The 17,565-nt window shown below is 43.2% G+C and overlaps 1 protein-coding gene across 1 annotated transcript in view; it reads right to left on the bottom strand.

Annotated features, from left to right (window-relative positions):
* LOC137431323 (ceramide transfer protein) overlaps nt 1-17,565 on the bottom strand; it is a 112,141-nt gene that overhangs the window by 48,557 nt on the left and 46,019 nt on the right. The window contains exons 3-4 of the mRNA XM_078781863.1: nt 12,538-12,645; nt 12,272-12,413 (exon numbers count right to left, since the gene is read on the bottom strand). Of these exons, the coding sequence (XP_078637989.1) occupies nt 12,272-12,413; nt 12,538-12,645 (250 nt within the window). The remainder of the gene's footprint in view (nt 1-12,271; nt 12,414-12,537; nt 12,646-17,565) is intronic.

The following is a 17,565-nucleotide window of genomic DNA, read 5'->3' as shown; positions in this document are numbered from 1 at the left end:
GTTAATCTAGAGAAAGCAGACCCATTCAGGGTGCCGGTGATAATTCGCATATTCTTCATGAAAGATACCAACTAATTATAGAAAATGGGACACCCGAACGTCCATCTTTGTGATGTGAAAATGATTGGCTGGAGGGATCATGTGGGTTGGAGACTCCACATTGAAAATGACCTTTGAGATTTAACTGTGTTCAAAGGCATTTTCCATGTGGATTTCAGAAAAAGTTCACGTGGTCTATCTGTCTCCGGAACTCTTGGAGGGCCAAGATGGGCTGAGGTTGACAAGCAATTGTTGTGTGAAGCTTGGATGGTTGAATATGAATATTTGATGAGTTAGGGTCGTGAACTCACCAACTAAGGAGAATGGATGTTATGGTTTCATCCCTGTGTCTGTCTGGCTGTCTAACTGGCTATGGAGTTATATTTCTGAGACACGGATTTCAAAGAGGTGACAGTTGAGTGCCTGCAGACAGAATCGTGGCAGCCTACACGTTGGGGGTTGCCACTGGGTTTGTCTGTCTGCTCGTCTGTCGGGTCACCTTTTGGAACACAACAGATGGGAGGTGGACGAGTGATTGAGGTCACCTGCTGTAAATGGTTGTGAAGCATTTGAGGTTTGTAAGTTAGTTTGTGAAAGAAGATGGTTGTGTGAGTAGTGGATGGAATTTGACCTTAAAGGGTGGTGGTGCTGATTGCGCCGGGCGGTCGCGTTGTGGTGTGCGATGTCATTCGAGTGTGGAGATGTTGATCGGCCAGGATGTTGCGGATCTATGTTAATGTTGTGGCCTTGTTGTTGATAATGACGTCATGGGTGCCATGGTTGTGGTTGTGGCATCGCGGTTCGACAGGGACGGCGTTTGGTATGGTTTTTTGGAGGTTTGGAGGCATCGTGGCCGCTGGGCTATGGGAAAAGGGACGTCGTGGTTGTTGACAGTGGTGGTGGTGCGACTGACAGCCGGCAGGCGTGCTGGGTAAATGTTCACCACCTGAATGATAACGTGTTGTCTTTATGTGCAAAACTAATGAAAACTGTCAAAGTGTCCATTTACAGGTAACTTGGTTCTGATCAGGAACTTCAGGAGGAAACACAGCCCCCACCCAAGGTGGGCTGGTCTACCAGGTGGTCACCACTACCAGGTGCTGTCGGCCGCACAATGCAGTGAGATATGGAGGTGAAAACCGCCTGATGCATGCATCACATTGTCAACAGAGGGCATCTCCAGATATACCAACCCAAGAGGGAGCAAACAGAACACCTACACTCACCCAATATGGGCCACAGACAAAGAGTTAGTCTTGACGACAGTAATACATACGAGAACGAGCACTCCATTTCGAAAAAAACAAACGTCCAGGTTGATAAACGGACCAGGTTATTTTTTATTTGTTTTCTTTGTAATAAATAAAAAATGGAGGTAATGGGAAGGACCAGTGCAAATTTTGATTGAACACATGATAGGGCTTTTGGGCGGGCTTTTGGCGGGAATGTGGCGTGTTTCGCGGGGACAGACGATTGGATTCGGATGTGAGAATTATTTAATTTTTGTTGAAGTGATTCTTCACCATTGAGTGATGTGGCCAACCACCGAGTGCAATTCTAGTTGTAAAATGCTATTGGTCAGAGGGCATTTTTTCAGAAATGAATGCAGATATTGGGAAATTCTGGAGGATTGAAGTAGAGAGACCCAGGATTGGACTTAATTACAATTTTTGGAACAACTCATTTACCGATTGGTGAGAAACGCCATGGATCCCTACAAAATGTAAGACAATATAAGACAGCCAGAGGCCGAAACAGGTGCATTAAACAGGTGCATGGTGAACAGGTGCATGATATGCTGAGAGCGGGACCGGGGCAGGGGCCAGGTGGATTAGAGAAAATTGGTTTGTTTAAAATAATCATTGGAATAATGGTTTATGTTGGATGCTCGGAAAAAATTCTTGCGCGCAGCATCCACGCACAAGTACAACAGGCGTTGCCGGAACCAACAGACCACACCATCCACAACTTCAAGGCGGGTGACCAGGTACTGGTAAAACACTTCACCAGGAAGACCGCCCTCGCGCCATGGTGAATCGGGCCTCTGCAGGTATTGTTGACCACACCAACCGGTCTTCTGCAAGGGTAGGACTTCCTCGATACACGCCACTCACTGTAAATTGGCCATCCCCACTGAACCCAAAGATGGGACTACTGGGTAGGACATTGGCCCTGGCATGGGGGTAGGCTTAATTGCCCAAGGGGTCACCTCAAATGTTCTCAACTTATTTGCCAAAGACACAAAGGGAGACACCTATGGTTGCCCTGGCCTGGATTTACGAGGAAGAGAACCCACAATTTGCACCGCCAAGTGGGAAGAACGAGAGGTATGGGGAAGTCCCATGCTACCCAGAGAATTGACCGTGGAGGACGGTGAAAAACTCATAGAGAGTGCTCCCCTGCGTAGAGACACAACCACGGTCAATGGAGGGGGCCGATTGGTTTGACCCCCTTAACACCCAGACAGTATTGAAGTGGTACGCCTCCTCCCCAACACAGGGACATATAGAAATGCTATACATAAATGACACTTCCCAGGTGATACAACTAGGCTATCATTGTGGACGCAGCTGCTTCTCGTTGGCCTTTAAGGTCGCGTTTGGCAACTCCACTAGCTGGGCCGTGTATTGCTCGATTAAAGGTGGGAAGCGAGGTCGGCCAGCCATTAGGAAACTGCAAAGATTAATTTTAAGAAAGAAAGTATATAGGGAGATAACGAGTTTTGAAACCGGGGGAATCAAACACCTACTGGGGAGTGAGTAAGGAGATTACGGGGGTCTATGAGCAAGACCGATGCTGGTCCTGCATGCCCTTCCCAGAGAGTTCAGGGGCAGGTATCAAAATGCACGCACTACCATACTCCCTTAATAATATGTGTTCTGGACCCATGGGGCCCTCCTGTAAAGCTACAAGAATTGAGAGGGCGTTCAGGCGGCGATTGACGAGATTAGGAAGGTGGGTTTGGGTCTGACCAGAGATAGGCTAGATCGCAAGGACTTAGGGATAACCGCTTGGTTTCAACCCTGGGGCGGGAAAATAGTAATGTGGGTCTTATTCGCTATAGGAGTGATCATTGTGATTGTGCTGTTACTGATTCCAATGAAAGCTCTTGTGCTTGTGTATGTGAGAAGGTACTTTGCAATAGGGAAACCGAAGGAAGCGCCGGCAAAGGCTATGGTCCTATCCGCCAATCCGAACGAGTTATTGGATGACTCGTCTTTAGCAGGTAATGATTGCTTATCCCTAAGCCACTCCCATCCAGTGTTGTGTCCCCTACCTATGTCTCCCCTAATCCTAGACCGACATGAATGTGATTTTGATAGCTTATATCCCTATGGGGTTTTTGACATGGTGGACATGGATTTTCTCGATGCGATAACTGCACAAGTACAGCAGGAAAACGAGCCTTTGGAGAATGCATCACTACAAATTGATGCCAATCATGCAAGAGTCATTTCAGTCAACACCGAAGGACTGATTGGGGATAATCTGCTGCCATGGGACGGGGATAATCTGCCGCAATTGGACGGGGGGATTTCGGGGGTCGCTTCGCCTTAGCTTTGTACATGCCTGTTGTGCTTTCGTCCTTCGATTGGGGGGAATTTCAGCTGCACCTACGCTGCCTCAAGGGTGGGTTGCGAGACGCCCCGGGTGCAAAATGGTGTAAGGAAGTGCACTGCCGAGGACGAAGAGGCTCCTGCGATTCTACTCGTACCAGTTGTTTCTGCGATATGGTTTCTGCAGAAACAAAAGGGACAAATGTTGGGAATCGAACCTATATACTCGTATTCTTAATTGGTTAATAATAACAAAACTGTAACTCGTAGTATTATCTAGTTAGCTTGCCATAATCCCTTTGTAATTGAGACTTGTAGGGACTTTAAATAATATAACTTTTATAACCAATTTGGGACGAAAGGGATCCAGATATGGGAATATAACATATAGTATTCACGAGCTAACTCGTAGTGGCCTTCTGCTAAAGTAATAAAGCATCTTCTGTTAAATCGCGCAGCTCTTTGGAAATGTAAACGCGTGCTGGAAAAACAATTAATTATGCATGGGACCCTGCGTGTTTTCTCGCGGCACGGCTTCACAAGGCCTGGACTCACTCAACATCTGTTAGATTGGCTCCGAGGGAGTTCTTCTCCCAACCGGCCGGATCCTACTGATAGTTAAAAGTCATAAACATCTCTGACTTCTCTTTGTCTCCAGGACAGCACCTGGCACATGTAACGTTTCATGACTGTTGTTATCTGATGATCGAATTGTATTTATACGTGCACACCACGATTCTGCTTTAGAGTGGCTTTGCCGATGGTCTCGGGTGCTTTGTCCACCTCGTCAAATCTCCTCTCCACGGCCGTGTTACTCGGTTGATCTTTAATAAACCACTGATTCTTTGAACTGAAATGACTGGACCTGGGTCTTCATCTCCGTGGTGCCGGAGTCGGCCCTTCGGATCCTGCATGTGTGTATATATATATATATATATATATATATATATATATATATATATATATATATATATATATGTATATATATATATATATTTATGTTTATATATATATATATTTATGTATATATATATATATATTTATGTATATATATATATATTTATGTATATATATATATATTTATGTATATATATATATATTTATGTATATATATATATATATTTATGTATATATATATATATATATTTATGTATATATATATATATTTATGTATATATATATATATATATATATATATATATATATATATATATATATATATATATATATAAATATATATCTATATATCTATCTATCTATATGCAGTCACGTGAAAAAGTAAGTCCACCTCATGTAAAGTTTTGACTTTTTCAACATATTTCAACATACAGCTATTTGATCTTCATTTCAACAATATTGAAAGATAAAGGTGATATAATATAACAAATATCATGAAACATTTACATTTTGTAGTCCATTGTATACTTTAAATAAACATAAATGCAAATTTCGCATGTGGAAAAAGTAAGTACACCCTTGGCTCTGATAGGTGGTATTGCCTCCTTTGGCAGAAACAACCTAAAGTAGACATTTCTTATAACTGTCTACCAGTCTCTGACATCGACTGGGAGAAATTTTTTCCCACTCTTCCATGCAGAATTCTTTCAGCTGTGCGATGTTTGAGGGGTTTCTTGCATGCACAGCTCGTTTCAAATCCCCCCACAACATCTCGATGGGATTTAGATCCAGGCTTTGACTTGGCCATTCCAGAACCCTCCATTTCTTTCTTTTCAGCCATTCCTTGGTGGATTTACTGGTATGTTTAGGGTCATTGTCATGTTGCAAGGTCCACCTTCGTTTGAGCTTCAACTTTCCGACAGATGGCCTCACATTATCCTCAAGCACCCTCTGGTACAATGAAGAATTAATCGTGGATTCTATGATGGTGAGCTGCCTAGGCCCTGATGCAGCAAAGCTGCCCCAAACCATAATATTTCCACCACTATGCTTTACAGTTGGTATCAGGTTGAATATATATATATATGAATGATCGTCTTAAGGCCATTTTCCCCGCTAGAGCGGGGGTTAGCCTTGCGGGCCCCATGACAATCATGGTTCCCTGTTTGAGGCAATGTTTTTATGGCCGGATGCCCTTCCTGACGCCAACCCTTGGTCACGCTCTTACGATGCGCAGGTTCTTGTGGTCAAATGCTGTCTTTGGTTTTCGCCAAACATGTCTTCTGGTACTGTGGCCAAATAGCTCTACCTTTGACTCATCTGCCCAGAGCACTTTGTTCCAGAAGTGCTGGTCTTTGCCTCGGTGTTCATTGGCAAACTTTATTCTTGCCCTGATGTTCTTTCTGGACAGCAAAGGTTTCCTCCTGGCACACCTCCCATGTAGATCAAATTTGTGCAGCCTCTTTCTAATGGTAGACTCGTGCACTTTGACATCAACAGTGGCAAGAGCTACCTGTACGTCCCGTGATGACATTCTGGGGTTCTTCGAGACTTCTTTCAGCATCTTGCGGTCTGCTCTCGGGCTGAACTTGCTGGGGCGGCCTGGCCTGAACAAGTTGGCAGTTGTTTGGAATCTTCTCCACTTGTAGATGATCTTCCGGACAGTCGAATGATTGATTTCAAATTGTTTGGAGATCTTTTTAAATCCCTTCCCAGACTCGTGGGCATCTATAACCTTCTTTCTGAAGGTCTCAGAGAGCTCTTTTGATCTCGGCATGGTGACACTGCACACTTCAACAACAAAGAGCAAACCAAACTAAATGTCTGAGGTTTAAATAAGACAGGTTCCTCCAAGATCCTCTCTAACGATGTTCTAATCATTTGCACCTGAGCTGGTGCACCTGATTGTAATTTTAGGTATTTGAAGTAGTGATAAATGTCAGGGTGTACTTACTTTTTCCACATGCGAAATTTGCATTTATGTTTATTTAAATTAAACAATGGACTACAAAATGTAAATGTTTCATGATATTTGTTATATTATATCACCTTTATCTATCAATATTTTTGAAATGAAGATGAAATAGCTGTATGTTGAAATATGTTGAAAAAGTCAAAACTTTACATGGGGTGTACTTACTTTTTCATGTGACTGTACATATATATATATATATATATATATATATATATATATATATATATATATATATATATATATATATATGTATATATATATATATATATATATATATATATATATATATATATATATGTATATATATATATATATATATATATATATATATATATATATATATATATATATATATATATATATGTATATATATATATATATATGTATATGTATATATATATATATATAATATATATATATATATATATATATATATATATATATATATATATATATATATATATATATATATATATATATACTAGCTGAGGTACCCGGCTTCGCCCGGGTTGAATAAGAATAATACAAATATATGATGAAAAGAACATGCATATTTTAGAGCAATATCACAGTACATTTCATACATGACGTTTTTTCAATTTTCAATTTCTCAAAACCTCTGGGTATACAACCTTTCTGGTTTTCTTACTTGGTGCCAAGACATAAAGATTGCTTGGTTTTCCAAACCTCGAGCAGCCACGTACAGCTGGCCATGGGCAAACACTTGTTCTGTGAAGTTCAGGCCTACAGCCTTCATTGATTGCCCCTGCGCCCTGTTGATGGACATAGCAAAACATAGCCTGATGGGGAACTGAATCCTCTTGAAGGAGAATGGAAGGTCAGGTGGAATAAGTGGAATTCCTTGGAATGAATACTTTCTCTCCTCTGTTGGTTGCCTCTAGGACATGCGGCATCATTTGCTGGATTGTCAATCGTGTTCCATTACACAGCTTTGGTGGATCAAGATTCCTTAGAAGCATGATTGGTGCTCCCACCTTGAGAATAAACCTGTGTGTTGGGAGTCCTTGAGGCTGACGACTGTTGAGAAACTCAGTTGGGAGGTTTACTGCCTGATCTTCATGTCACTTTGGCAAGAGAATCATAATTTCTTTCATGACCGGGCAGCAAACGTCATTATGTGCGACACTACGTCACTCCTACGGACGTGAAAACATTTGTTTTCCTTAAAAATATATTTAAAATAAATAAAATAGTACATAAATTAACAATAAAAGAAGCTAAAAAACAATTTAAAATCCAATACAAAAGCACATTAAAAATATATAAATATGTACGTACAGTATAGCGCAACCGCTGATTCTCATACAAAACAGAGGCGACGTACAGTATTCCTTTACTGTGTCTGTGTTAACCATGGGTCCGAAGAAGGATAATGCTAGTGTTTCCAAGCGTAATGTGGTTACGATGGACGATAAGGTAAATCTGATTAAAAGGTATGGAAAAGGTGGAAAAGTGTCGGTGATAGCGCATAGACCTTATCGCGAATCGGAACCACAATGCGTCATGGGATCGGAAAGGGGCAATAGCGCCGCCACAAACTACACCATGGAATTGCAGCTGGCCTGGTTTTTGAAACCATTGATATTAAAATAAAAAGTAGCCTATAACCACCGGAATTTTATGCTGATTCCGAATGTGTCTAAAACTTTTCTCTGATGTGTAGTTCTTGAGTTATAAGCGGACATCCAGACAGACACACACACACACACACACACACACACACACACACACACACACACACACACACACACACACACACACACACACTCCTCCTATATATATATATATATATATATATATATATATATATATATATATATATATATATATATATATATATATATATATATATATATATATACAGTGAAACCTTGACTTACGAGTTTACGAGTTTAATTCGTTCTGTGACCGAGCTAGTAACTCAATTTGCTCGTTTCTCAAATTAAATTTTGCCATTAAAATGAATTGAAATGCTATTAATCCATTCCAGCCCTCCAAAAACCACACCATTTTTTTTTGAAATATACAGTAGATATATAAATATCTCGCGCTTTATATTTCACCTGTATGCAGCATACAAGTTGGCAGGATGGCCTGGACTGGAGGTACGCACACTTGACTCTAAACTGTCCAGCCTGGGTTTGAATCCCGACCCAGCTATAACCTGTCATGTCGGTGTTTCACAGGCAGGGTGATTCATCATGTGTGTACCGCTAAACTGGGCGCCCTGTTTGCGTCCCATTAGTTGTTGGATGTTAAGGATCTCACCGTGTCTTCCACAAAGAGAAGGCGAGCTATCGCCGGCACTCTGAACAAGTTGTGGCCTGGCATGCTCATCTCCTCTGCCGTTATATATGTCCTCCTCGGCATCTTTTTCCAGAAGAGCCCTGTCTCGTCACAGTTGAAGATTTGCTGGGGGATGTATCGTTCGGCTTCCATCAGTTCGGCAAAAGTTATAATAAAATCTTCAGCTGCCTTCACATCCGAGCTTGCTGCCTCACCATGCCTGATGACGGAGTGAATGCCGGTCCTCTTCTTAAAATTATCAAACCATCCCCGACTGGCTTTGAATGACTCTTCCGATGCCTCGTCCGTTGATGTTCCCGCCGCCTGCTGCACCAAATCCCCGTAAATGTCTCGTGCCTTCTCACAGATGATGCTCTCGGTCACGGTATCTCCTGCGAGCTGCTTCTCCGTCAACCACACAAACAACAACTTCTCCATCTCTTCATGGACAGAGGTCCGGAGCTTTGAAATAATCTTAACGCCCTTGGTTGGCGTTATAGCCTTTATCGACTCCTGCTTCAAAATCGTACATATCGTAGAAGTACTACGATCGTACTGCCTCGCCAAGTCGACAACACGCACACCTCGCTCATGTTTTTCGACGATTGCGTGTTTTATATCCAAGCACATCATCCTCTTCTTCTTCTCAGCACTGCCCTTGGCACTCAATTTCTTAGGACCCATGGTTAAAACTAAGAAATTTTCCAAAATAACAAAAATGCTAAAACAAAGTAGCAGCGATATACGGCAGAGATGCTTGCAAGGCAAGATAACCACATGACCTGAACGCTCGTTGGGCCACCTAGTGGCGGGTGGCGTAAGCTCGTAACTCAGATCTCGGCTCGCATCACAAAGCAAAAAACCGCCCGAGCGACGGCTCGTATCTCGGAAAACTCGTAGGTTGGTGCACTCGTAAGTCAAGGTTTCACTGTGTGTATATATATATATATATATATATATATATATATATATATATATATGTATATATGTATATATATATATATATGTATGTATATATATATATATATGTATATATATATATATATATATATATATATATATATGTATATATATATATATATATATATGTATATATATATATATATATATATATATATATATATATATATATATATATATATATATATATATATATATATATACATATACAGACTTGGCATTTAATATGGAATTTTTTTTTTTGTGGGGGTGAACTTACTTTTCAGCATGTCTTCGAACCAAAAGTTCATTGGAATCATGTTGAAATTATTCTAGATCTTGTTAATGTGACCTTTAAAAGAAACAAAAAACACATTTGACATTTTGAAGCAAATAAATTGATCCTTGAAAGTGATGTAAACTGATATCGAACTCAATTCACGGACAGTACTGTGTTAAACTTCTGTGCGTTTTCCAGAAGTATCTCTTTATTTTGCACGTTAGCCAAATTTTTTTTAAACAAAAACAAAAGTTATATTACGACTGGGATTACGGACAGTAAAATTACAGTTCAGTACTTCGTGTAACCCCCACGAGCATTCAGGAGAGCACGTACACATTGAGGCATGCTGTTCACGAGATTTGCCAAGGTTTGGACAGGAATCGCTTGCCATGCAGTGACAATAGCCTGCTGCAATTCACGTACAGAGGCAGGCTGCTGGTCCAAGTGGTCGATTTGACGCGTTAATTCTGCCCACAAGTTCTCTATCGGATTCATATCCGGGGACATGGCAGGCCACTCCATATGCTCTACACCACGGTCAGCAAGAAAGTGTTGGATCATGCGAGCATGATGAGGCCGTGCATTGTCATCTTGGAAGACAAAGTTTCCTCGAAAGGCTGCACGAGCAAATGGAAGCAATGTTTCTTCCAGAATGGCCCTGTACTTGAACTGTTTCAGGTTTCCATTCAGAACAGCCAGGTCAGTTTTGCCCCCTGCATGAAAAGCAGCCCAAACGGTCACCCCACCACCTCCAGCTTGGACTCTTGGCACTATACAATCTTTGTTGTAGGCTTCATGCACTTGTCTGCACACTCGGACGCGGCCATCTTGACGATAGACCAGAAATCTAGACTCATCACTGAAGATCACGTGATTCCAGTGTCCTGGCTGCCATTGACGGTGCTCTCTGGCCCACTGCAATCGGCACTGGCAGTGTTGTCTGGTCAGGCGTGGCTTTCTCAGGGGACGCCTGGCACGATAGCCTGCTTGAACCAGTCGTTGGTCGACTAGCCTTCTGAATACAGGCACATTTGTCAGTTGCTGCCACTCAGCCCGAAGCCGATTAGCTGACTTGGTACGGCCATTGCTGACTAACCGGTGCAGCTGGCGATCATCCCTCCTTGTGGTTCTGCGGGGACGTCCTGGCCTCGGTATTGGAGTAGGGACACCCCTCTGAGCATTTCGTTTCAGGATCTTTGACATCTGACCTTGAGTGATGCCATACTGCCGAGCAATAGCACGCTGTTTCATGCCGGAATTTCGTAAAGCCACCACTCCATGACAAACAGCATTGTCGAGTTGACGGACCATCTCCAGAGGAAGCGGCAATAACTTTTGGAGACGTGCAGCAGTTGTTTTCCACTAATACAGAACGCAACAACCCTTGTATACCCGACTGTGAAGCCAATCATCAAATGCACTTGTCCGTACATTTTGCCACGCCACCTGTGATATAATCCTGTTGTTGACTTCTTGCTGTGACAATCAGTGACATGGTTCTTTTAACAAATAAATCACCAAAGTGTAAAAGAAACTCACCAGATTGATATACTGAGTTAAGAAAGTAAACCCAAGTCAAGAAAAAAAAATATTCCATATTAAATACCAAGTCTGTATATATATATGTATATATATATATATATATATATATATATATATATATATATATATATATATATATATATATATATATATATATATATATATATATATATATATATATATATATACAGGGTGAGTCAAAAGTAGCGCCCAATTTCAGGGTGAATCAAAAGTAGCGCCCATGCCCGATTTCTGTTTTTTCGGCTGCCAGATTCTTTCTGGGATGTCATGTTGTTAATAATTGTCTTTCAGATTATTAATTTTCTTAATTTTTTTATTTTTGTTTTGCAGGTTATTGCTGAGAGTTTGGAGAGTTACTGATTATATATAAACAGAAATCGTGCGATACTTTTGACTCACCCTGTACACACACACACACACACACACACACACACACACACACACACACACACACACACACACACACACACCTAGATTTGCCTCGACAGAGAGCTAAAGGTATGGAGTGTATTGTCAACCCCGTTCTTACATACACATGACCTGGCTGACTCGCGTGGTACTCTTTCCCATCACCAGCTTGAATATTATTGCATTAAATCTATTATCCTTTTACCGATCATACGAGTTGCTTATTGTGAATTGCCGTGCGGTAACGAGTTATAATGGAGATTGGTGCAGTGTGAGTTGTTTATACACCATTCAGATCAACACCTGCAGAGTCTCGGCAAAAGGCATCCAGAGAGCTCGAGTCCGAGCAAGCATCAAAGTATTTCTGAAGCGTGTCGATCTGCCTGCACAGGATGTCACGGAAGGTCTCCATCTCAGAAAGCTTCTCCCGCAAACCCAGCCCCTTCTGTTGAGCAAAAAAAAAAAAATGCACAAAAATGTACATCGCAAACATTCAATAAACACATTAAAACATCGAAAAATTAAAGCAGCAAAACAAGTAAATGGAACCAGAGGAAATGAGGCATTGCCTTGAATGAAGAGGAAGACGTTGTAGAAAAGCCACTGGCACCAGAAATGAGGGAAAGCATGGAACCATGACGGCGCAAACTGCTTTCGGATCCGTATCCACTCTCGGCCTGTAAGGGTCCAAACATTGTTCATCACAGTCCATTGGGATATCACCCGTTCCCATGCAGAGAATAATGGTTCAAACTGACAACAAGACAACTTCGTGTTTTGTCCTCATAATTAAATGTAAAAGGGTCATCTAATTGTTATGTATGCAAATATGGAGATATAAATCCATCCCTCCCCAAAACAGAAAGAAAAAACGACTATTGATCCTGGCATGGGAGTTGATCTAGGTTTCGGCAGAGAAGTAGGCATCTTCCCAATTTGAAAGATCTCTTTTTTTCCGTGAGCAAGTATATATAAATGAGGTCCGTTTTTTCCCTTTGCTGGTTTTTAAATATAATAACTATTAAAAAAAGAAAAAAGATTGCTTTCTCGGCACGATTTTTATTTGTACAGAAGGTCAAGGCTCATTAAAGAGCTAGTACACTGAACGGATCAGGACGGAACAGAACAAAAGCAACAGTAGAGAGAGGGGGGTGGAGGGGTGAGACACCAGCAGCAGGGTTGAAGGACAAAATAGAGGGAGGCTTGGACAAACAGTGGGTGTGGGAGGAATGAAGGGAAGGGAGAGACGTATGGGGTGAACAAGATGTATACAGAAGCAAACTCTCGGGAAGGAAAAACTGGAAATTTGGGAGTTGGGCTTGGGGTGGGGAAGGCAAGGGGAGGGGGGGGGGGGAATGGAGGTAGGAAATATCATGGTTTTGGATGGGGGGGAGGTGATCCGATGATGGTAAACAAATGTCTTGAAGACTTGGATAGAAGAATGAGATTGAAGAGAACGTTTAAGTTGGTTCCATAGCGGGGAAAAATAAGAACAAATGAGTGGAGGTGGGCAGCGATTCTGGATTTTTGGGAGTTTTGCAGCCTTGGTGGCTGGTGGGACATTGTCAAGTCAGTTTCTGGTGTCTGCTCACCATCCATCCCTTCCCTCACTTCAAATGGCACCACAGCAGATGCCACTCTGAGAAGGCTGAAAGCCTCAATTCTGTTTGCTTATAATTTTTTTGTCCACAACCCCCACTCTCATACCCACCCTTCCCAGTGATACCTAACTGCTCCTGAATTTGACTTATGTGTCTTTTGCACCTGAGAATGTGTAAACACTTCTGACAACCCTCAAATAGGATTCTGCAACTGGACAAGAATATCTTGGATGAATAAGTGTCCAATCACCTTCAGAATCACACACCAAGTTAATTGGTCTCCACTTGTCTTAAATTGTCGTGATTCTGATTATTTCCGAATAAAATTAGCTGTTCATGTCGGCTTCCTCTGCTGCGTAGTGTATTTCACAGCAAAGACTCAACCATGAGCACCAAGGAGCTTTCAAAAGACCTCTGGGATAAAGTTGTGGAAAGGAACAGATCAGGGGATGGGTATAAAAATATTTCAAAGGCCTCGAGTATCCCCTGGAGCACAGTCCAGACAATGATTAAGAAGTGGGAGGCATAGGGTACCATCAATACCCTGCCTGGATCAGGCCATCCCTCCAAACTGGATGACCAAGCAAGGATGAAACTGATCAGAGAGGCCACAAAGAGGCCAATGGCAACTTTGAAAGAGCTACAGGCCTCTATGGCAAAGACTGGTCTCTGTGTGCATGTGACAACATCTCAAGCACTCCACAAATGGTAGGGTGACAAGAAGCAAGCCATTACTCAAAAAAGCCCACCTTCACCCCCATTTGAGGTATACAAAAATCCACTCCAGAGATTCTGAAGCTATGTGGCAAAAACGTTTGCATGTCAAACAAGAAAGAGCATTCAGAGATTGCAAACCCTCACCAGGATGTGTTTTCAGTGGTTTTCAAGGCTTTTGTGTTAAAACAAATATGGCGGCCGAACCACGTGACCGATGACGTCATCGGTATTTTTTTTCTCCTCCGCCAATTTATCCCTAGATTAGGCTCAATAAATTTTATCTTGATCGGATGAAGTTTTGTCCTTGTCGAATTATGACGTCATAATGGCGACACCTATGACATCATCATCAACATATTTTATTCCCCATGGAGAGTTCTTTAAAATGAGCCATGTCTCAATTTTTTCTATGCAGCGCTTTCGGAGATTTCGGGGTGCAAAAACTTTTTGGTTTTTCCAAGATGGCGGCCAAACCTTTTATCTCGGATCATCAATTTGGATTCAGACCAGGTCATTCTACTCTGCACATGCTGCTTCTGCTGTCTCAACAATGGATGGAGGTCCTGAAAGCCAAACAGGAAATCAGAGCTGTCTCCCTTAACATATCACGTGCCTTCGATACGGTCTGGCACCCCACTCTGCTCACCAAACTCTCGTCTTATGGTATCCATGGAAATCTCCACACATGGCTTGCGGACTTCCTCTCTGGTCGTAGTCAACGTGTGGCTGTTACGGTTTGTGACCTTTTTCTTCTTCCTTCCCCCACTCCCCCCTGTGAGTTAGACCAAGTGGTTTGGTCCATGTGTATAAAGCCTATGATTGGCTGTGGGGCAGGGGAGAGGCCAGAAAGGTGATTCAGAGGAGTGAGTGCCCATTTTGGAGGAGGGCTTGTGGCAGAGTGCTTTTTCGGGGGTTGTAGAGTGTCCAGCTGCAATCTCTCTACCTGAAGGGTGATGTTAATCGAACTCTTGCTGCCTACCACTGGGGCCTGCCTTGGGGCCTACCCATGGACTTGCCTACTCCTACCCTCTCGTGCTGGGCCTGCACTGGGCCCTACCACTGGGCCTGCCCTGGGGCCTACTGTTGGGCCTGCCTTGGGGCTTACTGTAGGGCCTGCCGTGGGGCCTACTACTGGGCGTGCCCTGGGGCCTACTGTTGGGCCTACTCTTGGACGGGCATACTCTTGGACGGGCCTACTCTTGGACGGGCCTACTCTTGGACGGGCCTACTCTTGGACCGGCCTACTCTTGGACCGGCCTACTCTTGGACCGGCCTACTCTTGGACAGGCCTACTCTTGGACTGGCCTACTCTTGGACCGGCCTACTCTTGGACCGACCTACTCTTGGACCGGCCTACTCTTGGACCGGCCTACTCTTGGACCGGCCGACTCTTGGACCGGCCTACTCTTGGACCTGCCTACTCTTGGACCGGCCTACTCTTGGACCGGCCTACTCTTGGACCGGCCTACTCTTGGACTGGCCTACTCTTGGACTGGCCTACTCTTGGAGCTGCCTACTCTTGGACTGGCCTATGTGGGTTTTTCCCTCTTTTCTCCCTTCTTGGTTTTATGTGTAGGAAGAGATTTTCATGTGATAATCCATAAATAAAGACAGTGTGATTGAAGGCTTGGCTTGGTGTGCTTCAGGCCGTAACAGTGGCCCTGAATGGTTTTCTCTAATCTCCCCTTCCTGTTCAGGCTGGTGTTCCCCAAGGCAGTGTTCTGGGCCCTGTGCCTTTTCTGGTCTTCATCAATGATCTCTCCGACTCTCTGGAAAATCCTCTCTATCTCTTTGCTGATGACTCCACTCTCTGCTGCTCCATACCCCATTCCTCAGATCGGCAGTCTGCAGCCTCCTCACTCTCTGCAGACCGGGACAAAATCACAGACTGGTCAAACAAGTGGAACATGTCTTTCAATCCTGACAAATCTCACACTCTCACTATGTCTCTCCGAAAAGACCAACTGGACAACCCTCCAATCTACTTTCTCAACAATCCTCTTCAAGAAGTTCTGTCACTCAAGCTTTTGGGTCTCACTATCTTCCATGATCTTTCCTGGGAAAACCACATTTCCAAGCTGGCCTCCAAGCCAGTCGCTGATTGGGCATCCTCCGTCGTGCGAAGTCCTTCCTTGGCACACCTGAGCTCCTCACCACATACAAGGCTTTCATCCACAGCTCAATGGAATACTGTTCTCCCCTCTGGGCCGGTGCTCCTGCCTCACACCTAGCTCAGCTTCACGCTGTTGAAACCAAAGCGTTCAGAATCATTGGAATCTCCCGTGATGAAGCTAACCCCGAGGGCCTTTCACTCACTCACCGCAGGCAGGTTGGTGGTCTTTCTGTCTTCTACCGACTCTTCTCCGGCCTTGCTCCCCCAGCTCTCTCTATGCTCTGTCCCCCAAATATTCCTACAGGTCACACAAGATCTGCCAGCAACCATCTTATGGTTAAACTGCCAAACTCAAGACTCTCTATTCACCTTCACTCTTTCATTCCTTTTTTCTCCCACCTCTGGAACAAACTCCCTCATTCTCTTCAATCCCTCTCCTCCCTCCAGGTCTTTAAAACGGCTGTCCATCACCATCTCTTATCTTCCCCCATCCAGAACCTTGATCTTTTCTACCACCGTTAATTCACCCCAATTCCACTTTTTGGAAATACTGACTTATTTCCTGGAGGTCACACAAGATCTGCCAGCAACCATCTTGTGGTTAAACTGCCAAACTCAAGACTCTCTATTCACCTTCACTCTTTCATTCCTCTTTTCTCCCACCTCTGGAACAAACTCCCTCACTCTCTTCAATCCCTCTCCCCCCTCCAGGTCTTTAAAACGGCTGTCCATCACCATCTCTTATCTTCCCCCATCCAGAACCGTGATCTTTTCTACCACCGTTAATTCACCCCAATTCCACTTTTTTGAAATACTGACTTATTTCCTGGAAGTCCTAGCAGTGTCCACGTTTTTTTTTTTTTAATACCTCTCACCTCCCCCCCCCCCCCCCCCCAAGCCCACTCCCTCCCACAGATCTCCCGATGTCCCTGCTCTCCTTCTTGTTCTCCCGCTCCCTTTATCATACGTTTTATGTTTTATATGTCAGTTTGTCTTTTTTGTGGTCAATGTTAGCTCTTACACGAGCCTCGACCTTGTATACAAAAAACCCCCCCAAAAAACCACGTGACCTATGACGTCATTATCATTTAAGAAATTGTTGAGTTGCATCTCTGGTGAAAATTTCCTGTCAATCGGACCAACGGTTGCAGAGAAAATCATATTTA

The sequence above is a fragment of the Myxine glutinosa genome, chromosome 7, assembly GCF_964187855.1.
Source record: "Myxine glutinosa chromosome 7, kmMyxGlut1.1, whole genome shotgun sequence".
NCBI lineage: Eukaryota > Metazoa > Chordata > Myxini > Myxiniformes > Myxinidae > Myxine > Myxine glutinosa.
This window is presented reverse-complemented; position numbering and strand designations above follow the sequence as displayed.